Source organism: Scatophagus argus, chromosome 20 (assembly GCF_020382885.2).
Source record: "Scatophagus argus isolate fScaArg1 chromosome 20, fScaArg1.pri, whole genome shotgun sequence".
Lineage (NCBI taxonomy): Eukaryota > Metazoa > Chordata > Actinopteri > Scatophagidae > Scatophagus > Scatophagus argus.
The window spans coordinates 3,286,835-3,312,585 of NC_058512.1; the positions used below are offsets into that span (position 1 = coordinate 3,286,835).

Here is a 25,751-nt window from a genome sequence, read left to right on the forward strand (position 1 = left end):
TTCAGCAGATTTCACTAAACCACAGAATTACATTATATATTATTATATTATATCTAAGTTAAAACATAAGTTCCTCTTGCCCTCTCTCTTGCTGCCTCTCTCTTTTTGGAGAGTCGGCTATATGACTTTCAAGTGGCAATATGTTCCATCCCTAATATTTGTAGAAATGGCAACCTGCATTTACTATTTTAGGATTCAGGGGACAGTAGACACACATCCACCCCAGGTCAGGCAGCAGGTTGGTCAATGTGAGTCGACCGTTTCGGCCACGAAAACCTTATATTGCTTCTTCAAGAGTAAATCATTCCAGCTGGTCCGGAGGAAGATGTTACAAATATATGATGTAGATAACTTGCTAACGGAGGTGTTGACACCGGCAGCAATTTAACACCAACTTGATCTCTGAGCCCCAAACTGCTTTACCCTGCATGCTTAAACCAACACAGACTCGACGAGAGGAGCACAACGCAGAGCCAGTGTAGCAACAATGAAGGAGAGATGAAGGCAGTGAAACAAGAGAACGAGAGCGTAGGGAGGAGGCTGAACGATGGGAACAGGAGAACGAGACCTTGAGGCTTCCTGTGTGGCACGCTGAAACAAGATGAGAGAAGTGAGATGAACGTGCACACATACGCATGTACACAACCGTGCACACACTCCACTCCAAACAACATTTAGAAGTAGGGCAGCCTATCTGCCAGCTCAAAAGCCTGCAGCACTTTCCTCAATCATTATCAAAGAAATGATACCATAATACAATAGGCCTAGTTTATCTGCCTACTCACGCTAAGAAATAAGGCTTCCAGGCAGAGAAGCACAACCGATGAACCTGGCACATGTTTATTTTAAGTAATGTGGGGAGTTTCTGGTAAAATGCAGACTTAATTGTGTAAATGTGAGTTATACTTTAACCTTAATAGTGTTGTTTCTCCATGCCTTTCCTGTGCAGCTATGACAATTGGAGCACAGTTAGTTTCTCCATCCGCACCAAACTTTGAGCCCATCCCTGACCCGAAGGGGAGCTGACAAAGACATGTTTTGGCGGCAAAGCTGGTCTCCAGGGAAACCTGAGGAGCGGCCTGACATTTGTGGTTAATTCAGATCAGCAGAATAATAGTGAGAGGGGAGTGAGGGCTCAACGGTGCCATTCATCAAAAGACGAAATGAGGCAAACCGTGCGATTGAAATTCTAATCTAATTCAAATCGAACAGTTCTGCTGGGACAAACAGGATGACTGAACCGAATTTGTAAATTTGCAGATCAGAGAATTACTTGCACCAAATGTAGACACAGTGACAAACAAAAGGAAATGAGAAAAAGAAAGCACAAATAGTTGTGGTTCATATGATAGCATGTGAAACATTGACTTCAGCAGGCAGCAGATGCAGATGATAAGGAGTTCCACTTCTGCTACTAAAGATGCTCTGAAGCGAAAATACTCTCAAACAAGACTAAAAGTGTACAGACATGCAGGCAGCTTCATGAGGCTGTATTGGCTCAGACTGTCTTGGGCAAACTGAAATTGTGAGCTGATGATTTTTTGGCACTCAGGGATGTCAAAGCAGCATTCACGCTGTGGGCAACATGAATATCTTCAGTAAATATCGTATCAATCAAGCGGTTGGTGAGATTATTCCAAAGTGGTGAACTGATAAACCAATCAACAGACTGCTTTACAATACCTACAGCTGCAAGCACGGATATAATAAACAAATACAAGAACCTAAATTAAAAGAGTATGGAAGGTTGTTCTTTCATTGGGTAACTTTAGGTTGATTAGCTGTATTGGATTGCACTGCATCGTATTGTAAAACGTTCCTGACGTTCTGTACATCCTTTGGAGAAACACAGCTTATACAACTCTCATACAGTAGTCTGTGCAAACCCAAGGACATATGAGCACCCTGATGCAAGTGTGCTCACGTGACTGCAGATATGCAGGTGCAGGCACACACCACCAACATACCCACCCACACATGTCCAGCGTCTGCGCTGTTGACTTAAGTTGTGTTTGTACTTGAGATTAGCTACAGAAGGCTCTGCGGCAGGAAGCACAGTAACAAGCAGGCAGGTTTTAGAGCTGTTCAGATGAGTTTCTGGCTGAGTTCCTTTTACACTCTAATGTAACTATAAGCTTGGAGTTGCTGACATGTTGCAATACCCCCAAATAGAGTGAAAATAATACTGCGTTTATACAGCTGACCTAGTTGAAAATGCCAGCCCTGATCAGCTTGTGTGACGTTTGAATTTGACTTTTTTTTCGCAATGTCCACATGACATAAAAACTAACTATCTGTGTTGTGTCATTTTTTAGAAAATAATGATGTCCAAGTCAGGAAATACTAAAAATAACACACATTTATCCAACACAGAGGAAACCCAAAAAAACCCAAAAAAACCAACACAACTTTGCGTGCTGAAGCTGCGGCCAGAGGACGTCTACGAAGACAAGGTGCCTTCAGGCTCTAAAGAAAGATTGAGTTCATGGTCTCAGAAATGTATTCTCCTTAGGATGGGGCTTGTTTTGGGTGAGTTCGCGGAGATCAGAGCATACAAGACTTGACTAATTGTCGCGCTGAAAGACAAGGCGTAGCCTTAGGGCAGATGATGAAAGCCTGCGCGTCTGTGTATGCGTGCAACATAATGCTGGTCGTGGAGGCAGGGACCACTCACCACCTGTCTGTCCATCCATGTGAGCAAAAACCTGCTGTCCCTTCAGTACATTTATCCCTCCCCCCCCCCACACACACACACAGTTCAAAAAAAAAAAAAAAGCAGGAAAAAAGAGAATTAAATAAAACTCACCATGAATAGAAAAGCATTTCACTGAGAGTCTGGATGTCAGCTCACTTTCAGGGTGATACATCCGATTCTACAGCAAAGTTACAACAAACGGCTTGGACACACAAAAAGCTAAATTTCACTAATAACACAGCAGCTACAGTAGCTCAGCAACAGGCCCTGTGGGCAACCACTTAGCTATAGTGACTGTAATGTACTGCAAACTTTCACCAAAATTCTGGAAAATCTACAAAAGCAAATATTCAAATATCAAAATGCATGTTTGAAATGCACGCACAAGGAAGCAACAAGATTGCATAATTAAAAGAGCGCCAGTCAAACCTACAAACGTGGTGGTCTTCTCATTACTCCACACAGATCTGAAGTTTCTTATCCACCAAGTCTGTTTGCACAGAAAAGCTGGTGGAAGGAAAACCCACCTTATGTCACCAAGCTCCTTGAACCACATATCTGGTGTTTCACAATTTCACTGTGCCACTTTTTGATGCAACCTTTACAGAGCAGTTCACGCTCAAGTACACGTTTAAACATCAATCATCCTAGATTGTGAATTATTTTTAAAATGAATGTTAATCGAGAAGAATGGAACCCCCGTCCTGCAGGGGTTCCGATAAACAAAGGGTGACTGCACCCTTTCAAAGCCAGCATCACAGCTAATCCAGTACACATATAGGTCACCTAATACGCTCTTGTGCATCTGCCATTAAGCTAGAGTGAATACACAGTGGAAACAATGCCAATATGTGTCATGTCTCCCTAAATACTGCATATCCCTCATTCACACTGTGCTATAGATCCATAACCCTCCCTGGAGTTAAGCTGTGCTCTCATTTCCCTCCTGGTTTTCTGGGACATGCAGGGTGCATAATTGTTATGCAAAAAACTGTGATCTGCTGATAATTAAGAACTGTTTATTGGGTCCCGGCTCCTGTTCAGTTTTCCCCATGTTTATGTTGTTTGATCCGCATCTGTGTCAAACTGGTTCCACTGAAGGTTCACAATAAAACCCCTCATTCGTGCTTTTCACACTCGTGCATAGTCAGATGTGCTGTTACCACTAATCTGTGTGTGTTTTGTGTGTTCTGCAGCCTTCGGGCATGGTTAAGCATTTGCTACAGCTTGCTGCCAAAATTTGACCACAGAGAGTGAAGTGAAAGAGAGAAACAGAGGAAGGACAGCGAGACGAAGTGGACATTTATTTGTTGACTGCCGCATCGGGGTTATTTGAGTGACTGACAAGTGGCCACATCAGCAAAGAAAAGAGAAGCAGATGGTTAATGACGATTACTGACGGCGACTGTAGAGTTGTAAAAGTCTCAAGGGTTGCCGCTGACAAAATCTGCAATTAGGAGATGTAATGCAGACAGTTTTTGTGTCTAAAGTCTGAAACGTGGAGGCACCAGAGGACACAAAGTGAATCTAAGGTAGAGAACAGAAATCGTGTTGCATTCTCTGACGGGTCTGAAGAGCCTGTTTTCTCACTACGTCCCTCCTGACTGTCAGTCACGGCAGCTCTTCGTACTCTCAGAAGGCTAACACGGACTCAGCGGACCCATACGTGGTCTGCTTCTTTCTCGCACGGCAGACTCAGATCTTCTCCTTGAGATGTTCGAGACGGGAGCCATGTAGCTTCCACTGAGACTCTTGGCAGTCTGAGAAAGGAGGCTGCATCCTGACGGACATGCGAGGGAGGCTTAAAATCCCATTAGGGCCGATCAAAATTCAAAGGGAAGCATGCATAGCCTGCCCTGAGCCTAAAATCTATTCCTGTCAGCACTGAGTAGATGGCAGAGATGGGCTAAATTGAGACAGTCTATTTTGGTAGGAGGAGAGTGAGGGGATGAAAAGAAAACAGCAGCAGAGGGAGGGGGTTTGGAAACGAGGGAGTAAGAGAGAGGGGGAAACTCGTTTCCTTTTGTGAACAGACAGTGGCCCTCCTGTAAACAGGGCTTGTTTGTTTCCCAAGGAAATTCCAGCATATGCACACGTCCTTTTCTGAGGCAGTGAGCTGTGGACGACGACACCAAATCTTTCCATGTGGGTCGCAGCCTTACGCCAGCCTTTGTCATTCCTTGTTAATCAGTTGTGGAGGCTGTTAGAATGCGAGGAGGCGACGTATTGTGAAGCACCGGAGCTCCCACACACACATTCATAACTTACGTACTCGTGTGTGAACGCACCCGCACACCAACGGGGTGGTTTCTATGCCACTGGTCAAACTGAATAAAACAAATTCTTACAGACCAACACAGCAGGACCAGTCAGCCATAATGGGAGAAGGTTTAACAAAACACAACTCTGAAAAGATCCACAGGATCCAAAACTGTGTCTCTTCACTTCCTGGCAGTGAGAATGGCAGGTGTGTGTGTGTGTGTGTGTGTGTTTGTAAAACGCCTGAGGACTTGACTCAACTAGCACAGCTCTCAGATTCACTGTTTGCTCAGAGATGCTCCCTCTTCTCCTGCATGCTCCTGCTTCCTCACATCGACTGAGACTAAAGTGATTAGACGTGGGAGATGAAACGACTACGGCTCTGCCAGCCGCCACGCAAGCCCGCTCGCTTCCAGGACTTACTTCCTCTCAAGTCTTTCTCCCACTGCCATCAGTTCATTCCTCACTCTCTTTAATCACGCTCAGCTCCGGAGTCTGTGCACAGAAAGGAGTAGCGCTTTTAAAATTAAAGACAAGGTCTTTTGCTTCTGTAAACAGGGATGAGGAGAAAGTCAGCAAGGCCGGCCAGTATTCATCTACACAAAGATAATTACATCTGACACGTCTGCCCTCCAAAACACTCACGTTTGCATTCACACAGTGCAGACACGGTGTGAGAAGGTTCATCTCCGCAGCCTTTACTTTCACGTGTGCTTTAAACTGATGCAGAACAAACAGCAGGCGCACTTCCATGAGACACACCTTAAAACCAGGCCATGAACAAAAAGAAACAAAAAACAAATTCTCCCTTTAACAATTAAAGTTGAACCAGTAAGGTCATGTAAGGCCAACTGCATACTCTGACCTCACTTGGTCTGACACGTAGCTTATCGTTAGCATGCAGCGTTTGGCCCACGTTAACCGCCCTGACCTGGCAGCCTGGCAGCGAGGGGGGCTTTTAGATGGATTACGATTAGAATTTGCTTTTATAGCTTTTACTGCAAGTACAACAGCAAGTTATTGTTGACTGGAGTGACGTTATCTTCATTTCACGCGTCGCTCCTCTGCTATCTTCATGTAGCTGTGCAGTAACACAGGCTAACTACCTAAGCTGGCCAGTCGGTTTGAAACAATTGGACATTACTACAATGAGTCTTCACTGAGATTACAGCGGTTCAATAAATACACTTAGCCCTGACTAGACCGAGTTGTGCTGCGTGGATCTTGTAGCAGTCGTAATGGAATTTTTACAGCAGTAACAACTGCACAAACAAAAATAAAGGATTGAATGGATATCACTGATAATTGTGGATCCTACATATTTCAGAGCATTTTTAAAGCATATTTCTGTTTTTGCTTTTCGTAACAAGCCAAATGAAACCAACTGTGGGCAGTCTTGGTTTAACTAACCCCTTAAAGTAAAATTACTTGAAAGTGCTGGGCCAAGACTGATCAATACCTGAGCAAATGACCCTTAAAGGAACTTAAGGGAAAATATTTTTTCCATTATTTTGCGATAATGACTCGTCTCCACAGAGGTCACTGTTCAGTAAAAGCCAAGGACAGTATGACACAGTAAAGCCCACAGTCAAAGTCTACAAACAGTAACACGGCTCCAGTCACTGTCAGCAGCGATTACATTAAACACACATGACAAATGAATAAATTAGAGGTTGCTTTTTAATAGACTGGTCCTTCCTATCAGCACATCCCCCAGGGGACTCTACAAAGTACTGTTCCGCTTCATTCATTAGCCAGCCTGTAACAAATATATTGTATACAATAGGCTGAGAGTTACAACCTAAATACACAAACTCATTCATTATTCATCCAAGGCTTTCTTTGGGCCTCAGGGGAACTCAGCACACAGAGAGATACACAAAGCCAACATGTATGCATCCACATGTGAGCACACACTCAGCACTAATCACACACTGCGTGTCTGATAAACAGGAACATCATGAAAATAGATGGTAAACAGACCTCAGTTTGATGTAAAAACAACTGGATCTGGTGTATTTGTTTTGCTGAGAGATAATCTGTTTCTTGTACCAATCAAAAGCATCTTCCCTGCCTGCCTGTGCTTGCTGCTTTGCACGCTGCCTCTCACCCGGCGGCGTATCGCCCCCGATGATGGTGTTCACTTTACGACCTCATTGATTTGTCAGTACAATAGCAGGCGTCATCTGCACACTCAGCCCATTCACTCAGAGGCTCGGTGTTCCAAAGACCTACTTGTATAGAAGGGTTCAGTTTGCTTAAAATATCTCTTCTGAACAGTGGGGTTCCTCTGATTTTATAAGCAGTTGAAGCGACACAGCGGCCATCTACAAACCAACACCTACAAACTTTTAGATAGTTTGAATGTTGTGCCTCAAAACTTGTGCATTTTTCTGAGTATACATGCACATTATGGCTCTTTTAGTAAATCACGCATTTGTTCTTTCGTTCTCATTCACTCAGCTGGGCTTAAAAGCCTCGTCGTGTCTGAACCGAGTTGGCCCGGTGAGTCACACTTAAATCACAGAACCACCCCGGCAGTCTGATACGGCTCTGCCTTAGCTTCCAGAGGAAAAGCCTGGCCTACTGGGACAATGAAAGGGAAAAATGATTACATGATCCCCATAGTAACACTACTGATATGGCTGCCTGGCCATGATATGACAGGGTGAATAAAAACCAGGAAAGGGTAAACACAGGGTGACAGAGAGAAAAGAAATTGAGCTCTTGAGTACAAAAAAATTTGTGAAATTCGAATGAACTCAACACAATAACACAATAAGCCTCCATCTGACTTCAATCAAGGCAGCAATAGCAAACACACACACACACACACAGTGCGTCCTTCAACTCTTTCAAACATACCTAGAAAGGCTGATGTACTATTCAGCAAAGAGAACCACTCAATCCCCGTCTCTTTTATTGCTTTTTCTTTCTACAGAATTCATCCCTGCGTTCCTTTCTAAGAGGTCCAGGCAGCGCATGAGTCACTACACCCTCAATACAAATTTCATGTGACAGCTGCACATTCTTTGTACGCTTGCATGTGTGTGTCCGTGCCCTGCATGAAACCATCAAGCACAGGACTGATGAGGTGTGTGTGTGCGTGTGTGTGTGTGTGCGTGAGACTCTGGCCTTCAACGCTCATGACATGACATTTCATCTCACCCTGATTCTCCTCATGGCCGCCACGATCTCCATCCGACTGTTGGGCCTGGGCACGTCGAGACTCCCCACGTACTGCAGTGAACAGCCAGAGTCAGAGATGTTACTACAGTGCAGACACACAAGTCAGCGACAGCATGTGTTAAATCAGCTGCTGCTCGCACTCAGCGCCGCCGCTCATCACAGCCACTGAGTGTGCAGCAGCTCCAAGGCTCTCACAAAGACAAAAACTGCCAAAGTACGCAAACTCCCACAGGACTAAGTGTGTTAGATGTGAATGTTTAGGCTTTGCCCTTGAGATTTAGAATATATTTAAATGTAATTAAGCGGCTCTGGGGACCATGTTGCTCTTCCTGTAATGAGAGACAATAATCTCTGTTTACATATGTACTTATTGGCTTATATATGACCTTATGTGTATTAATGAATTTGGTAACTCATATTTGTCTCTCATCAAATATGATTTGCATAATATTTGAGGCAGGATGCATGCCTGTGTGTGTGTGTGTGTGTGTGTGTGTGTGTGTGTGTGTGTGTGTGTGTGACCTGCCATCAGAGTCTTATTGTTTAGTCTTGTGTTTTTGCTTCGCCTGTGTTCCCAACACTCAAAGGAATAAATACTGAGAAAGAGAGACAGAAAAACTGACATAACACAACTACTTAATGAGCAGACTTGATGAAACTGAAGCTTCAAACAGCCATGTTGGACTTTGGACCAGCAACACTCCTTTCACTCCTCACAGCTGCTGTGCTCTCTGTTTCCTCTTCACTCACACTGAAATGACCTGAGAGCTTTAATCTATGCCCTGCAGATCAGAAAGTTAAGTTACAGGTGTGTGTGTGTGTGTGTGTGAACAGAGCCACTAAAAACTGAATGTTGTCTGGCTGCTTCCCCGGGAGCTTAATAATTCAATGACTTCTTTTTAGGGGGCTTTCGGTTCACATCAGAAATAAGGACATCAAGCCCATTTTGTTCGCTCATGCAAATAAAATCAGAAAGCAATAGAAATAAACTACAAATTTCCACCGAACACGCACAACAAAACCGCGTGTGTGTACTTGCTGGGCGCACAGCCATGCGTTCAAACTTCCTGATGGATGCCAGCTGAAAGGCTCCCGCGCACCTGCCGCACAGCCCTGAACACACCGGTCGGAAAGGAGCAAGGAGGAAAACTATTTCACCTTGGCTTGGAAATTAATCCCATGCTGGTACGCCTCCTCGTTATGGAGCGGCACCCTCGAGTCCGCCAAATCGTCCACCAGGTTGTACCTGTTCCTCGCGGGCATCCCGGGCGCCAGCCGACGTACGTACGGCACGCGGTAAACACGGCTCAGCAAACGAACCGACAGACGTCGAGCGGCTCCGAAACGCTACAATCCCATGTGAGAGTACCGCACGGCTCCAGGACTGAGTTCCCGCTGGAGACGCAGTCCATTGTTGTTACTCTGTGCTTCAAAAGGTCCCGTCCTCCAGAGGGACAGATTCGGGCGCCCCCCTGTTTTTCCCTGTGACAACACACCGAAGAGACACTTCAAGATTTCCTTCCTGACGTTAAGGCTCGTCGGCGCGCAGGATGTGCGTTTCCAGAGCCGCGGGGAGGAAGTCGGCGTTTCCCTCCGCAGGTGATGTCGATCGCTCGGGGTATTTGTTTTTAATCAATCCCGTCCAGTTGGTGGCAACGCTGCGGCCGTCTCTCCCTCTGTCTCCCCCTCCGTCTCCCCCTCCCTCCACAAAGCACAAAGCAAACCTCTCATTGGAGCAAAGTTCCCAAGCGTGATGCAACCCGGCTGAGCGGCTGAGAGGAGAGCCGACAGACAAGTTAGTGCGCCCCACGACCACCACCACCTCCACCTCCCTCCTCCACCCTCAGGAGGATGAACATTTGATACGTTTGTTCCTGGGAGAGTGAGGTGAAAGAAAGATTTCCCCCCTCCGATGTAAGCAGAATTAAACAGGCCTTCACTCCAGGGGTAGCTGACATTTACTCAAGTACACACCTGAAGTCAGCAGGTAGTAAGCAAGTACTTTCTGTGGTCAGAATGTGAATAATTCCTGTGTGTTGAGAAAATTCTCCCACTTCCTCACTTAAATAAACTGTTTGAAAGCCCTCTTGGATTCACGTGTGAAATGTAAAACACGCGTAAATGTTATGCAAATACATCAAATTTGATGGTAAAGCACAGAGTACTTTTACTTTTCATACTTTAAATGCATTTTTGCTGAACCATACTTGTAATGCAGGACTTTTGCTTATAGTGGAGTATTTTCACAGTGTGGTATTAATACTTTTACTTTGGTAAAGGATCTGAATGCCTACTGCAGACATCATCAGTTAATGTTGTACTACCCAAAACTACACAAAGCAGTTAAAATAAAGTTCACTTGGGCTAACTATTAAAGTACTGCCTACATTTTGAAGCATCAATAATAAAAATCCAGTAATACTGCCAGGGGCCATCCTGCATAATGCACCTTTACCTTTGTGCTCTGTGGTATTAGTACTTTGAGTAAATCACCTGAGGAGGCTTCTTTCTTCATCCTCGTCTCCAGAAAAGTCTGAACAGATAGACAGAAAGCTAAACTTATTGATCCTGAGGGAATGTTTGAGTGGGATCATTTGAGTATAAATGAATAGTTAGATGAATATTTGTTCATAACATTCCTTTAATCAAACAGCTTTAAGATTGAAGCTACAGAAAACAAATCTTTCTAGTTTCTGTATTTTGCTCATCTTTATGACTGCATCAGAGCTTCATCACACAATCTTCATTTGCTTCATCTTCTTCACAGGAGCCCAAATAAGCCTGTTAGCAGATAACAAGAGTTCAGTTCAGTTCAGTTCCATCATCACCTGCGTGACGCACGGCTTTAATGACCACAAAATGACATTTCCTTTGAGACAGTAAATGGCTGTTTGCTGGTCATGAAGTGGAAATGGTGGAGTGTGGATTCTCATGATGCTCAGCCTTTATCGGCCTTCCATGTCTTACTCCTGCTGGAGTGAGCAGCGAACCTGTCACGCATGTGTTTTGCATCACAGGTTCACTTCCCACATAAAGAGTGTCCTCTGATTGTGGGCGAAGCACTGATGTTTTCCATGATTAATTAAATAATTAGATTAAATAATTAAAACTAAGAAATTGCTGAAATAATGTAATGGCGCCCTCTGCTGGTTCTGCACTATACATGATTAAAGTTAAAAGATAGATACTTTATTCATTCCCAAGGGAAATTCACAAAATAAAATGTCGTTTTGGCCATGTTTTCCCATATGCTTTCAGATTAATAGTACATAAATATATATATGTATATATATAAGGTCAGCAGATGCACTTGGACACATGGACTAATCAATGAAAATAAAAAGAATTAAGGTCTTGATAGGAGAAAGAAGCAGCCAGGTAGAACTGAATCCCACTAATCTGCACGAAAAGGGCGAGATATTAAGGTGGGGAAAATAAAGAGATTTACAGGTGAGAGAAGACGCTTCTCAGGGGGAGAGATAATGCTGGCATAAGGCAGTTTAAATTAAATGGCGAGAGGTGGTGATCATTAAGCACCAGGATAAACAACCTTTAATATAACCTTTAATTTCAAAACATCAGCGACACGTAAGGTCGGTCTCACACTCACAGACGCAGCAACACAACTTAACAAACTTCAGCCCTGATCACAGATATGAATCATGTTCTGTCATGTGCTGTCTGGGAGGCCTTCTGGGTTTCCACGTCTGGGCATTTTGAGCTCAAGGCGGCTGAACTGAACTTGATGTTTTTGCCCCTGAGCTTTGAGGAGTTTCCAGAATGAGCTTTCTTTCTTCTTTCAGGCGAGCTGCTCCGATGCCAAAACCAGCTTGTGTTTCCACATTACGATGGAAGAGATTTGAACGTGCTGCGTTTTGAAAAATTAGGTTGTAATACCAGAATTTGCTGATGAACTGGTAAGATGAATGTATTTTTGTAAGTTTTGTACTGCATGTCTTATCATTTACATTCCTTCTTCGCTTCACATGTTGTGAAAGGCTGCAGGAGTGAATGTTTTATTTTGCACAACCGTAACCCAACCTGCTGAGGGCAAAAAGATTCACTTTTCTGCAGGAAAAAACGTGTACGTTTCATTCCAGCTCTGATTAATGACGGCAGATGTTCCCTCATTTCTTTTTGGAAAATGTGACAAATGATAAAAGAGTGAAAGCCTTGCGCGACATTCCCATCCGGTTGTATTACACCACATTTATCTCTCACTGCAGTGCGAGTTGGACAGCTTTCATTCTCACCATCTGATTTCCTACAGCTGCTGTGAAGAAACATCACAAAGAAGAGACGGATGAGCCACAGTCAGAGAGCCTGGCAGCATTTTAAATTAAAAACAAACACATTCAGCGGCTCGTTGAAACATTGAAAGGTTTTTGGCAGAAACTGACCACAAGACACCAACACTGGAGATTAAAGATACTCAGACAGGATTCCAGTATCATCAGTACTTAAGTACCTAAAGTATCTGAAAAATACAAGTGAAAAAAAAAATGCTGACACAAACTTCCCTTTATATGTAAACACTGCAAAACTGTAAACAAAATGTGGAAAACGGACGTGGGCGGGGTTAACCGGGATTTCTGCGATGAGGCTGACATGATGAATCCTTCAGCACTCACAGCCTGAAATCCTCTTTCAGATGTTGTTCTTTGATCACCAATAAAAGGGAAAAAATAAATAAGTAAAAGAAAATTCCTGACACCCAGAAGTAGAAAAACTTTAAGAACCTTGTGAGGTGACTCAGACTTTGACTGCTCCAACAGTTCACACATAACAATCTGCTGCTGGAAGTCGATCCCCGATAAGCAATTTTCTTCTAACACAGTGAATATTTATCTGACATCATTAAAGGAATGGCTTTCATTGTTGTCTTGGTCTAAAATGCACTGTTCTTTACAGAAGAAAGGTTTTAGTCTCACAGATCCAAACAGAAGTAACAAGTCCCCACTAAAAACACAGTAAAACAATTTGATAAATTAAACTGTGAGGTTGTGCCCTCTGAACAAACACAGATTAATTAAATGCCTTTTTATAAAAAATTTGCTCCAATAGCAATCCGGCTGTAGGCGTCGCAGCCCTGGTTTCAAGTGCCATTCATGACACAAACACACTTTCATGTACAGAGCGAAGACAAACTAATGAAAGCATCTCACTGAAGACGTCTGCCTCTGAAGCAGCTTAATCACAGTGACAAACAGCGAGGGGTCACATGAGGCTGAATGCCAATTAGTGGTCTTTGGAAGCGGTGGCATAGATTCAACAGTCGTGACTTTGATGCAGGAGTTTTTAACTAACACATAGCCAAAGTGACCAAATCAGTGCTTAAATGACAAGGTGCGCTGGTTTCATACCTTACTTGAATTTTGGCAACACAAGCCTTTTAGTTTTACTTTAAGGAATTGTTATCTTTTATCAGTTTGTACATGTAAAGCCCCTACATGCAGACATTAAATGCCTCTGTTCTTTTCAGATTGAAGATTCCAGTTAAATGTTTTATCTATGTTAACTTATTCAGCTGAGTTGAAAATCATAAGAAGCCCACACCAGGGTAGTAGTAGCAAGTCTGTTTAATTCACTATCTGATAACAGGATCAGGTTTCACATCATAACACACATGATACACGTATCCCTTACAGCAAAGCACTCAACACCTGCAGATGTGAAATCAGTTAAAATCATCTTGGACGCATGTGGCTGCAACAAATTAAAATAAATATGGATGGCTGCGATCAGGGAACAGAGTGTTCCTGCTTCTACAAGAGTGTGTCAGACTGAAGCTTACTGCTGGTGTGCATGTAGTGTTCAACCCCTCGTGAATGCTGGTTGTGCATGTTTTAAATGCTTCACAAACGATACTCTCAGGCTCACTGTATGCTCGTTAGCATGTGATCTATGGTCTATGCATCGGCTACTCTGCATCTATACGCTGCGCCCTGTTGTTGCGGTACCTGAAAGCTGGTGGTTATGTGTGAACAATCCACTCAGCCATTGAGCAGCCAGTAACAGGCGTGAGACAGAAACCGCTGTTAAAGAGGTACGTGTAAACAATTGTTATCTTAGCATCCTTATTATCGACGACACAACAGAGGGAAGGCAACCAAACAACACAAACGTACACTGCTGACCACTGCATACCTCATGTGAGTGACAAAGGCAAACCGCGGCTCTGATAACGGCGTGGGATGCAGACCGAATTAGTCCCTGAATCAAGACACTTCCCCTCATTAAATTTTAATGGGTTTTGGTCGGGTGTATCAATGAAGACTCACAACAACCGCAGCAGGCATTCAGAAACAGATTACGAAACAGAAGAAGGCTAAAAATAAAAAAAACAAATAAGCACATGTTTCACTTTTACATTACAAAAATCTGCAGCCACAACTTCGGGCTACTTGATCACGACTAACCGCACGTAAACGAACTCTCCCACGCACTGAAAGCTTTTAATCAAATTCCCTTCGTACCAGAGCTCATGCTACCAAGAGCTTAGTGCAAGAATGTCACATCTGAGCTTAACCCAACTGAGCAAAACATGAGTGTAGCGTAAGACAAAAATAAAGACACACTGCTTTTATCTTTGGGTAAACCAGATACATTCCCGCCATCTATGTGTGTTTAAAATGCATCCAGGCTGCAATTCAGAGGTGTGTGAGTGCAGTGGGTGTTCATGCAAAAAAAACCCAAAACACTTTTTTGGATGAATTACAATGAATTTTAGCTTAAGTCTATACATGAAAGGTTATAAAATTAAATCAAACACTCCTAATTTTCCATCATATGCTTGTCACAAAGATCATCATTACAAATCCAATCATCTTCAGCGCTAACAGCCTGCTGGTGTGCAAACACTCAACATGAATCCCATCAAGTAAAACTCAAACAGCAGGAGGTTGTTCGCAGATCTGTCATGTAACTTTTGATCTGGATAAGTTGTAAATACAACAAATACATTAAAAATCTCATCAAATCTGATGCCTCTGTGTCGACTTAATAAAAAACTCTGATCATAAACTGTACGGCTGTAGCGCTAGTTTGCACTATATCAGTTAACTTTAATGCAGAAATGGACAGGTTTCCTCCTATGACGCATTCAGGGGCTGATATTAATATTCGGGTGAGCTGCTGAGAACAAGATGACAGCCAAAGTCCGATACCTGTGCATCATTTGGCGCATGTTTACCCGCAGTGCTCAGACAACCCTGAATCACAGCCTCAAAGTCGTACTGAATAATCTGAAGTCAATTATGTACATTTTACAATCACATTAATTTCTATTCGGATTTCCTGCAAAGGCTCTTGGGCTACAAAGATGTGCCTCACATTTTATCCTGCACAAACAGGGTTTAAGACTGACACCAGCAACAAGCCACAAAGGGAAACAAACAATAACCCAGAAGAAGACATAAAAACATAACAACAAAAGTTATGATCAAAGGGAGCCACAACGAGAGATCGCAGTTTCACACCAGGTACCAGATAATGTTCTGAATCAAACGTCAGTAAGTTTGGATACTGTCAGCTCAGGAAACATAAAAGCAGCAGTTCAAGTAAATAAATAATCCCAGTTCCATTTTTATGTAGTGACAGAAATTGGAGAGAGGAAAGGGGTGTGGAGGAAGAGGTAGGATGGATGGAGGATAGGGAAATTAATTCATCTGTAAGAACTGAAGAAAAGAGAGGAGGCAAAGGAGGGCGGGAAGGCCGACGTCTCACTCCGGACCCCCGTTTGTGGTTCCTGTCATCCTCTCTTCATCCCCCTGTTTCTGATGCTGCAGTCTGGCATAAGTCACTGCGTCTCCCCTGGGAGAAAGGAAGGAAAGGAAGGATGGAAGGAAGGATGCGAGAGAAGGAGGGTCATAAAAAGTCATGACGAGGGAGAAGTGGGTCGTAATAAAGAGGGGAGAGAAGCGGATGTGACAGGAGAAGATGACAGACAGTGTTAATTGCGAGGTTATTACACGGCTGACCTTGTCATCAAAAGTTAATAATCATTAGGGTTATTAGAACTTCCAAGCATAAAACAAAAATCTTGTTAACCGATTATAATGTGGGATAGTGGATTTTAATATGAGAGCCTGTTTTAATACGACATTTTAGAAGAGTGGTTTTATGACGAGACACCAAGACATACGAGTAATTACTAAATGTCCACACTGTACAGTTTTTACAGAGACTGAAATTAAATTACAAAAATAGCTGAAATTTGTTCTGACACTTCACAAGAGCTCCATTACACGTTACCAGCTACTAACAGACATCTTACTTTTTGCCTAAAGACGCGAGGCCGTACAGAACTCCCGTCGCAAAGGCGATGGCATTTCCAAACAAGGTTGTAAAGGAGAAACTCAAGAATATGGGAAACAGAGCCATCCTGAAAATGAGCAACCGAGGGGACAGCCAACAAGAGACAAAAAAAAGGAAGTCAGTAAATCATACTAAGTACATGCTGGTAAAAGAAACACATAACCAAAAGTATGTCCTACTGCTTATGCAATGTTAATAACTATCAGAAATTCACATTCCAAAAAACTTAATTTTTTATACAGTGAAGCACAGCCTCTGCTGGCATACACAATGAACAATGCATAGCTGCTCTCACCCACAGTAGAAGAAGGCCTTCTGCCAAGGCTTGAGTTTGTCTGCACGGGCTGCCACTGCATTAGCAAACTCTATGAACTGGCAGCAGAACGGGACTTCACACAGGAACAGCACGAAGGCATTCAACCTTGAGACAGGAGGAGAGGACACGAACAGAGCAGTGAGTCATCTGCCGCACTTTCCTCTCAAACACTGTACAGCTGAGGCTCAGCTGATGGAAGTCTGGAGAGTTTTAGGAGAGAACCATTTTGCTGTCAGAGTCATCATTCAAGGTATACAAACTGGGTTAGAGCAGCTCAGGTTTACTGGCAAGGAAACAGTGAGGAGGACTCCACAGTGAGCTGGTTAGGGGAAACTGATCATCGTTGTTTTAATTATCAATTAATCTGCCAATAATTTCTTTGATTAATGGTTTTTTATGACTAACAGTCTTAAATATTCTGTTTACCATCAGATAAAGAAAAGCAGCAAATAAAAGCACATGTGACAAAGACCATCAGTGAATCCTTACACTTGACAAGCTCCACGTATCACTGATCAATCATCAAAATAGCTGCTGCTTCAATTTCTGTCAGTCAACTAAGCATTTTGGCTTTTTTTTTTTTTTTTTTTTTTTTTTAGCCAGAAAGAAAAACAAACCACAGCCAGCATCATATTCTGAGCAAATCAGTGCAGTCTTTGGCACAACATATTCATGACATGAATTTCTCCACACCTCTGTCGTAAAAGTACTGTTTAAATGAATAAATAAAGTTTTCTTTGTTTGCTCCTGCTCATCAACCACATATAAAAACATCTTGGCTTATGGAAGATAATGGGCTAATTTATGCTTAATTTAGTGTAAGCGTAACCGTGTTTAAGACTTACACCATCCATACTCCTGCTGCGATGTTTAAAGGGTTCACAGTGACACAGTTCCACACTCCTGAGACAGCACAGGCTGCAAGGTTTGCAATGAGACAAAAGACAAAAAGAAGAGCCATTATTAAGACAGGACATACGCAGAAAATATTAGGCCTGAGCACAAACCACTGGCATTTTATTTTACATTTTTATGTCAGAAGGGAGAATAGAGCTTTAAATGATGGATGCGGATGTTCTGAATGTTTTACACAACATTGCAGCTACACACTGAGCTTTCATCGATATGCAGCTTGATTAGCACTGCCTGTGCACAATAAACCCCGCGAGATAATCAGCAGTGCGGAACATATGGAGCTTGTACAGTACGAGCAAACACACAGAAGTGTCTTTCAGAAGCAGCACTTCACTACTTGTGTAATTAGGTTTTACGTCATCTTACATCTAAAGCAATTTGGAAACATCTGAAAAACACAGAATAAAATGAAGGAATACAGCACTCATATCTAGATCTAAAAGCTATTAAAAAACATGGTTAGTCTGAAAATTAATTACCAATATGAGATTTGACACACTAATTACCACTGTGTCAAAATCAAAGCAGGCTACATTTTTTATGCATGAGATAATTTGTTACAGACAGATTCCTTTAATGATTATTCTAGTTTATTCAATATAGGCTCTTTTTTAGCTTTTTCCCTGACTATGATTTGTGTTAAAACCTTATTTTACTGATCCCCACACACACTGCCAGACCTGACCTGCCTAAATCCAATATCTGACTATCTATTGTCTGAAATATTAGATGAACTGAAGTTATATTAATGTGCACAAGTTCATATATAAACAGACAACTGGCAGCGTGTTCATAGGTTGCAAAAAAGCTGTGAAAACATCATGTCAACGTTCAACACGTGTGACATGGCAACATCACACACCGCCGAAGTGTTTCGGCTAAGGCAATTAATGCAGCAGCAGCATATCAACCAATGAGCTCAGTCCTAGAAGCATAAAAGAAACAAAGACCCATGGCAAAAGAAAGGAGGACATGTCAACCGTTGGAATCAGCTGCTAAAAATGACCAACATTGCCACACTGTCACAAGACACAGACAAAGCAAGAAAAACACAGGTGGACCTAATAACGGTAACAACGGTTCAGTCCCATTAAATGTCCCAGTGACAGCGAACCAGCATGCACAATAACAGGATCTCACTAAGAGAAATGCAGCAATTATTAATAAACCTGTGAGGTTCCTGATATGACGTGTCAAAACTTTAGAAAATTATAACCATCATTTTTCCAGAGCCTAAGGCAACATGTTCAAATTGTTTGTTTTTTATCTGCCAAGAGTCCAAAACTGTTAAAACAGCTGCTAGACTAATTTTCTGTTGATCGACTAATCGTTTCAGTGAGAGAAATCATTAATGCTGTTAGCTCCACTTGTGCTTTTCCTGCATTAACAAATCATCAAAACGTCAAGTGGAAGAAAGACACAAGAATGTGTATTTTACCACCAATGTCTATAAATGATCATATTTTAATTTATAAGGGATTAATCTTTGATATTCAACCAGAATGCTAAGACTTTGGACATTTTCAAACTTATGTGAGTCCATACAGATATATTTAAGGGTCAACACCTTACAGCATATTTGGACTGAAACTCCTGTGAGAGCAGAGGACACACGTATGTGCCTGATATCTATGTGACCTGTCAGAGAAGCCCACACAGTCACAAACGGTGGAAGAGCTCTGTCGCACATACTGCTCCTTTAGAGCGCCCAGCCTGCTTAATAATACAGAGCCCACTGAATATGCAGTGGCCCAGGTGGTTAATGTGATACAGGCACTGCGACTCCGGTGTCTCTTGAGAGGGAGACGAGGGTAGACGGCTGCAATGCTGCTGGAAAACTGCAAAGCCAGCAGTAAACATCACTTGTCTCACACTGAACTTCTGAGGGAAAGAGTCAACATACCTCATGTGTTAATGTACCTTACAGTTAAATTAAGAATATAACCAGCTGTTGTGACATGAGCAAGCCAGGCAAACAGGCGGTGCCCAGCAGTGGCTGCTGTAGTGAGAAGACAATGGGCTGTGACAGGGCTTTTGTCTGACTCGGCTCAGCAACTTAAGTATTAAAAAATATATAATTATTTTTATTTTATTTCATTTTAATTAAATACTATGTTTGTTTCGAATTCTAACGTGATGTCCTTTCTGTCGTGCCTCGACACTCATACTGATGTAAAGCTAAAGAGTCCACACAATAAACTCTATCAAGTATGTTGACAATAGATTTACTTGCCAGCACAAATTTCGAATAAATGTAAATAAATAATAAACTGGCAAACTCAAGAGGGGAATTCACTATGTGTACGAAATGAGTTTCTGTTGGCTTATTCCTTAACTTATCAAGTGCCACAAAAACCAGATTACTTACATATTCCTCCCAATACCCCAGCTATTTTGCAGAGCCATCGGTACCACCACGTCATGCCATCGTCCTCCGGAGTGTGTTTAGTGGACGCTGCGGTCTCTTCGGAGCTCATTGTGTTTTTCTAGTGATGTTAGCTAAAGCTAAGCCAAAGCCAGTATTTACAAATGTCACTCCGAGACCACCTAAACAATAGCTAAGTTAAGGTAGCTAGTCTCAACAAACTAACCGCGAACTTGTCAGTGCGTTAGACGCCACCGTCTCTGTCAGTATAACCTAATCTAATTTAAACTTTTACGTTATTTTTTTTTTTTTACAGAAATCTTTTCTTTCCTTTCTTTGTTCTTCCGAGCTGTCTGGTTTTATCAGCAGCCTTTCACACAGCTTCCCTCCGTCAGTTAAAACCAGCTAACCGGCTAGCTCATGCTAACAAGCACCGCCACCAGCTGCCGCTAGGAGTGGATAGCACCGCTGCATCCGGCATAAACTGTCTTGTAAGATTATAAATGAACAACAACAACAAAAAAACACTACCCCGAACTCGCTTTCTATGGTGTTATTCGGTGTTAACGTTATCCACCCGTTTTATTTGGGTTGTAGCTCCGTTGTTCTCCCCCCCCCAGCTGCTCTGCCGATGTAAGCGGTGCATTGTGGGAGGGATCTGACGTGCGTCGTAGTTTGTTTACATGCTGTTCCCATCACCAGATTTTGGTTTAAAATTACACTTACAACCTCAGATTTGGAGATGCTAAGGTTTTAATATTAACCGAAATTATGACACCTTTCATGTATTACCATTACATCAATTTTCTGTCTAAAAAAATGTATGATAATCTTGAGAAAACCCGGTATGTTGTTAAAGGATTCACATTTTTTTAAAATAGTTTTTAAACAGTAGTCAGATGCCCATATAATCAGTGAAATGCTGAAATCATTTCTCCCTAATATGCTTTCAGTGAACAAAATCAAAATACAAAATGTGTTTTAGCTTATTTGAAGCTAATGTGAGACTTCAGCTTGTGATTCTTCCAAAGCTACAGCCTTTAATTACGGTAATACAAAATTTGTTGCAATCCTAAAAGGCTTTCATGACCATCTGGATGTAAAAATATTCTGTCTGATAAAGATTTTTAACCCCTACACTGAAAACACTGTTGCCAAAGTTATCTGTTACGGTCAGTATAAACAGAAGGCATAATTACAGCAAACAAACCCTGTTTTGATGTACACGAGGGTGTCTGACTATTGTTTTTTCACATACTGTGAAACTGAGATCCCATCATTCAAAGATGGCAAAACAAACCTGATATCCCCCTAAAACAACACACAAGATTCTCTTTTTCATTATTAAATATCCAAATCATCTTTAATCATTCATTCACACAACACTTTCTCCTCAAATTGCTCTGTACACAACTGTAGTTTTCTCTCAGCAGCTTTCTGTGGAAATACCTGCTTCACAAAAAATGAACGATGACCTTTGACCTTGGAGTTCCGATTAGGAAGGGATGACAAAAAAGGGGCAAGTGTCCGATGGGCAGAGGGATGACAGATCTATGTTTAAGGAGAGGTAGATAAGATAAACGTGACAAAGTCAACTCTAACTTTTCTTTTTTTTGACTGGTTCAGTTCATCTTCACATCAAAGCCTTCAGCTAAGTGGACGGCGTGCAGCTTCTCTCACTCCGACAGCAGAGTGTGCTGCAGTGGCATCAGGGTCCTCCGGCTGATCTTCCTCTCCACCATTATTGGTTTCCTCTTCCCTGTGGGTGTGTGGCAGAGCATATCATCGATGGTCCACTGGGTGATCTGATTGGCTTGCTCAAGCTGAGTCACTACCTGCTCCACTTTCATCATGTGTGGCTGGTCTTCGCTCTGCAAGCGCAGCACATCCACCTGAAACAGGTCACAAGAGATAAATGAGTTAACTCCACCTCTTGAGTTTGTATTCATGAAAGAATGACAGCACTAATGCTAATTGCTATCTGTTTTTCGTGCCTTCCTGACATGTCCCCAGGGTGTACAGCATATGACAGTATTTTTTTTTTGATGGTCACTGCAGCTTGTATGTTATTGTAGCCTACAATGCTGTGAGTCACATGCAATTAGTTTACTTAGCCCACAAAATAATGAAAAGACAGGAACCAAACATCCTTTTTTTCATGACTAGAAACTGACCTCTGGTGGTACAAGCTGCGCACTGCAAAACATCACCTCCATGTGGCATCTCCATATGAGTTTAATAAGAAAGAGGAGCATCCTGATCAATCAGTCAGATGTTTGACTCACCACCTCCTGAGAAAACTGAGGCTTCCTCACAAAAGAAGGGCTTTTAGGCAACAATGCTGCAGACAGCACGGAAATGGCATCTGTCACTGCTCCAGAATTTGCTAATATTACCACCTAAAATCACATTTTCGTAATATATTAATCATTGAACATAAACAGGATGAAATAAATGTATACCACAGTAACATAATGCATTCTTACCTTCAAATTTTGACATAATCTGCTGTCGGTGCTCATGATTTGTGAATACAAAGACTGCGCATTTTCAATGTCATTCTGGACCAAAAATAAAAGAGAAAATAGTTTACTGATGATATTTCAATATTTTTCGCATCTTTGTTCATGAATGAAAGGGATGGCAGGAGAAGATAAAACTCACCTGTCGAAGTGCTAATGCTACAGCAAAGCAGTAAGCATGTCTGGGGATTAAGTGCTCTTTGGTCTGTCCCTCCTCCATCAGAGCAGAGCAGATCCTGTACGACTCCGGGGTGTTCTGACAAACATAAAGCAGAAACGTTAACTCACTGCGTATAGTTTTTACATCTTTAAACATTTATCTCCCCATAAATATAACTACTCTTCAGGCTGCTATAAAATAAACTTGACTCGTACCAGTTTATAGCAGGTGCCAAACGCAAGTGTGAATGTGTCTTTGTTGAATGGTACACCTTGGTTCCTCATGGATCTCAGTACCTCCAGGGCATCTGCAATAGTCAAAGTTTTGAATAATACATACTAGTGATAGTAATTTCAGAAAAAAGTCAGTAGTCAAATAGTCAATTACCTTCATAAGAGCCTTTTGTGAATAACATGTCCATGGCGATGTTAAAGGAAGTTGAGTCAGTGAAAAATCCCTTGATCCTCTGTTCAGACAAATGAGAGGAAATGTTACCAGCCCACTCTTAATCCCATCTTGTTTTTTTCCTTCTCATGGTACTTTGTCAGTCAGTTAGGGGTTTGGCTAATTTGGCTGCTTTACCTCATCTGTAATTGTAGCAGCAGCCAGTTCCTCCAGACCCAGCTCATAGCACAGTCTCATGAAGACAGGACCAAATTTGAAGTCTCCATACATCATGTTATGGTTCTCTGCGTGATACCTTGTGAGTGAAAATTAAAGGATAATCTATGCACAATTCAGACACTTAAAACATGTTGAAGACCTGTTATACACTATCTAATGATAGTGAAAGGCAATGCAGAGAAAGAGCAGACTAAGTGAAGAACAAAAGAAGATGTACTGTACCTATATATGGCATCTCTGGCTATCACCATGTCATCTGCAGACTGGCACAGGTGGAGGAGAAGCTTCAGCTCATCTTTTAGTATCAGCTCATTCTTTTGCAGCTTCTCACGGAAGAGTTCAATATAATTCCCTGCAAAAGAGGCGATGAAATATGAAATGTGAAATGTGAAATATGGGCTTCCGTGTATCGTAACACATGACATAAAACTGCACCTCAGAGCCAGTGAGCAGAACTACTTCACCTTTTGATCCACTGGCGAGGTGCGCCACAGCCAGCTTCCTCTGCTGGAAGTTCTGCAGCTTGATAACATCTTCTGACAACAGGTGCCTTTTAGCTGCAGAAACAACACTTAAAATGCAGGATATACACATGCAGTGTTGTGTGGGAATAATAAGCGGGTACAGTTTCAAGTCACTAATCACAATTAGGAAAACAATCACTAAAATTAAACAAAAAACAACTCAACTTCAAGAGGAATTTGCTCCCTTATGAAGAAGCACTTATGTCATAATTTAGCCAAGCTGGTTAGCTTAGAATTAAGACTCCATGCGTGGAAAATTTCAAGAGACAGGACACAATTATTCACATTACAATCGCTAAAACGTGAGCAAAATAAAACCCAAGTAAAGCTATTTTTGCTGGTGTTTTATAAGTTGAGTCAAAGCAATTTACAGTCAGTCACTGCACAGTACATGTGTGTTATTTACAATGTGCTAACGTAGCTTCTCTGTCTGAAAACCAGTCAGTTTTAATGGTCACTTTCCGTATCAGACGAGCCACACATTCACGACTTTTGCTTGTCTCACCTCCGACACAGCGTTCAATCCAGCCTGGCTGTGAAACACCACAAATCGCTACCCTAAAGGACTCCCGTACTAATGACCGACAACATGTCCCAATCCTCGCCAGCGCCATAGTGCTCACTGACTGTACCACAGAGTTGAGAACAACGGGTATGCTATTCGAGATGTTACAATAGATTTAAGAAGACAATTTCTGCCTTGATTAAAAAATACGGTTTTAGATTTCACCAGCAGACAATAATTATTTTTAATTGGAGCTGTACATTGTGTACAGTTGCTTATTTTAATTTCATAGCACGTAACGAGCAGTTGGTATCATCCAGTATGGAGGCCCCCTTTGAGCCGCGTAGATGTACAGTATGTTCAAGTCTAGAATATTAATGTTATTGTCATTTATTATTTGGTATTTGTTGTGATACGAAGTTTTATTGTTTTCTGGTACGCCTCCATGTTTTCTTTGTCAGGAACGGGGCAGGTATTTTTAAAAAAGATTTTTGACCGACACTAGGAGCCTAAAAGAGGTTCATCTTTTAACCTGCAGATGGTGCTGTTGCACTACACTTGAAACATGCGATGGGTTTGCTGCTGTCATGAAGTTTATACGGACATGAACTTTTAACCCTTTAGAAATATTGGTTGACATTACCATAAATTGAGTAAAATTAATAAATTCTAAATGTCTTTTATTGAGAACGATTGTTCATGCTTTAAATAAAATAAATAATTAAATAGTGCTTTACATGTTATACATTTTAATTGTTTTTATTTCTGCTCCAATTGAAGATGCACCCTTATGACACTGAATTGAAAGAAAAAACACACAAAGGAAGTCTGTAAAGATCGACATTAATCAGTGCTACATCAATTAATCCCACTTATAATTTCAAATGAGAATATTTTTTTAGGCCTTGTCTTGTAACTTTCAAAACTGACTTGAGAAAGCGTCATGTTCATGGGATCATTTCAAGAGAAACTTCTTTCAGACATTCAAGCACCACACTGAAAACATGTTTTCCGCAGAGTGTTACTTCTTCTGTTTTAAATAGCCACACGCTTTGTTTATTCATTCCTTTAAGTGAATTATTCATATAACTCTGTGAACTTCGACGCTGTCGTTTTGCGTGAGTCTCTCTTGTTAAAGAGACTGTGCAACTCAAGAGACGTACTTGTGAAACAAAGGTTAAAAAGATGAAAAATAACCGTTTAAACTAATTTACCCTTTGAAGTAAAAGAGCTTTGTGTAAAAAGGCTGTGAATGATGTTACAACAGCCAAACTGATCAGAGTTGCTTGCACAGTGATTATTTTTAGGCTGAATTTTATGTTGGAAAAATGTAAGTCACAGATATAATTAAAATTCCAATG

General features: G+C 41.8%; 3 protein-coding genes and 1 long non-coding RNA gene across 9 annotated transcripts in view; 1 reads left to right on the forward strand and 3 right to left on the reverse strand.

Annotated features, from left to right (window-relative positions):
- The window catches only part of si:dkey-34e4.1 (carboxyl-terminal PDZ ligand of neuronal nitric oxide synthase protein), a 40,644-nt gene extending 30,839 nt beyond the window's left edge, over positions 1–9,805 (reverse strand). For 3 of the 5 annotated variants that reach the window (XR_006841816.1, XR_006841815.1, XM_046374666.1), the window contains exons 1-2: positions 9,302–9,803; positions 8,123–8,194 (exon numbers count right to left, since the gene is read on the reverse strand). Coding sequence is in view for 3 of the 5 variants with exons in the window: in XM_046374666.1 (XP_046230622.1) it covers positions 8,123–8,194; positions 9,302–9,406 (177 nt within the window). In the remaining 2 variants the exon portion in view is untranslated. Of the gene's footprint in view, positions 1–8,122; positions 8,195–9,301 lie in introns of all 5 variants that reach the window. The other 2 variants (XM_046374665.1, XM_046374668.1) reach the window with 2 other exon arrangements.
- A 2-nt stretch (positions 9,806–9,807) lies between these two features.
- LOC124051366 lies at positions 9,808–13,005 on the forward strand. The gene is made up of 3 exons (XR_006841817.1): positions 9,808–9,938; positions 11,947–12,060; positions 12,414–13,005. It is a non-coding gene; the product is annotated as an uncharacterized LOC124051366 (long non-coding RNA).
- Positions 13,006–14,186: 1,181 nt separating this feature from the next.
- On the reverse strand, positions 14,187–20,716 carry cacfd1 (calcium channel flower domain containing 1). The gene is made up of 5 exons (XM_046374671.1): positions 20,059–20,716; positions 17,621–17,693; positions 16,755–16,880; positions 16,419–16,526; positions 14,187–15,955 (listed from the first exon to the last, which is right to left on the reverse strand). The coding sequence occupies exons 1-5, from the start codon at positions 20,165–20,167 to the stop codon at positions 15,865–15,867; spliced, it is 507 nt and encodes a 168-aa protein (XP_046230627.1). The 5' UTR covers positions 20,168–20,716; the 3' UTR covers positions 14,187–15,864.
- Positions 20,717–21,389: 673 nt separating this feature from the next.
- On the reverse strand, positions 21,390–24,720 carry ptcd2 (pentatricopeptide repeat domain 2). 2 transcript variants are annotated; one of them, XM_046374670.1, is made up of 11 exons: positions 24,391–24,720; positions 23,826–23,918; positions 23,584–23,713; positions 23,320–23,437; positions 23,125–23,203; positions 22,953–23,044; positions 22,720–22,833; positions 22,542–22,616; positions 22,341–22,454; positions 21,891–21,947; positions 21,390–21,814 (listed from the first exon to the last, which is right to left on the reverse strand). In XM_046374670.1, exons 1-11 carry the CDS (start codon positions 24,497–24,499, stop codon positions 21,797–21,799), a joined length of 999 nt encoding a protein of 332 aa, XP_046230626.1. In that variant the 5' UTR covers positions 24,500–24,720; the 3' UTR covers positions 21,390–21,796. The 2 variants fall into 2 exon arrangements, with proteins under 2 accessions (XP_046230626.1, XP_046230625.1); XM_046374669.1 differs by having other exon boundaries at positions 21,390–21,947; positions 24,391–24,715.
- Positions 24,721–25,751: the final 1,031 nt, after the last annotated feature.

Bases quoted from the DNA above. Each gene is read 5' to 3' on its own strand.
- cacfd1 (XM_046374671.1), bottom strand. From the start codon at position 20,167: ATGAGCTCCGAAGAGACCGCAGCGTCCACTAAACACACTCCGGAGGAC. The intron at 17,694-20,058 runs GTAAGTAATCTG...CAAACCTTGCAG, and splicing joins TGGGGTATTGGGAGGAATAT to CCTGTGCTGTCTCAGGAGTG. The intron at 15,956-16,418 runs GTAAGATGTCTG...CCTTTCTCCCAG, and splicing joins CTCGCGTCTTTAGGCAAAAA to GGGAGACGCAGTGACTTATG.
- ptcd2 (XM_046374669.1), bottom strand. From the start codon at position 24,499: ATGGCGCTGGCGAGGATTGGGACATGTTGTCGGTCATTAGTACGGGAG. The intron at 23,045-23,124 runs GTAATTGACTAT...TGACTATTGCAG, and splicing joins CACAAAAGGCTCTTATGAAG to ATGCCCTGGAGGTACTGAGA. The intron at 22,455-22,541 runs GTAAGAATGCAT...ATGTGATTTTAG, and splicing joins GATTATGTCAAAATTTGAAG to GTGGTAATATTAGCAAATTC.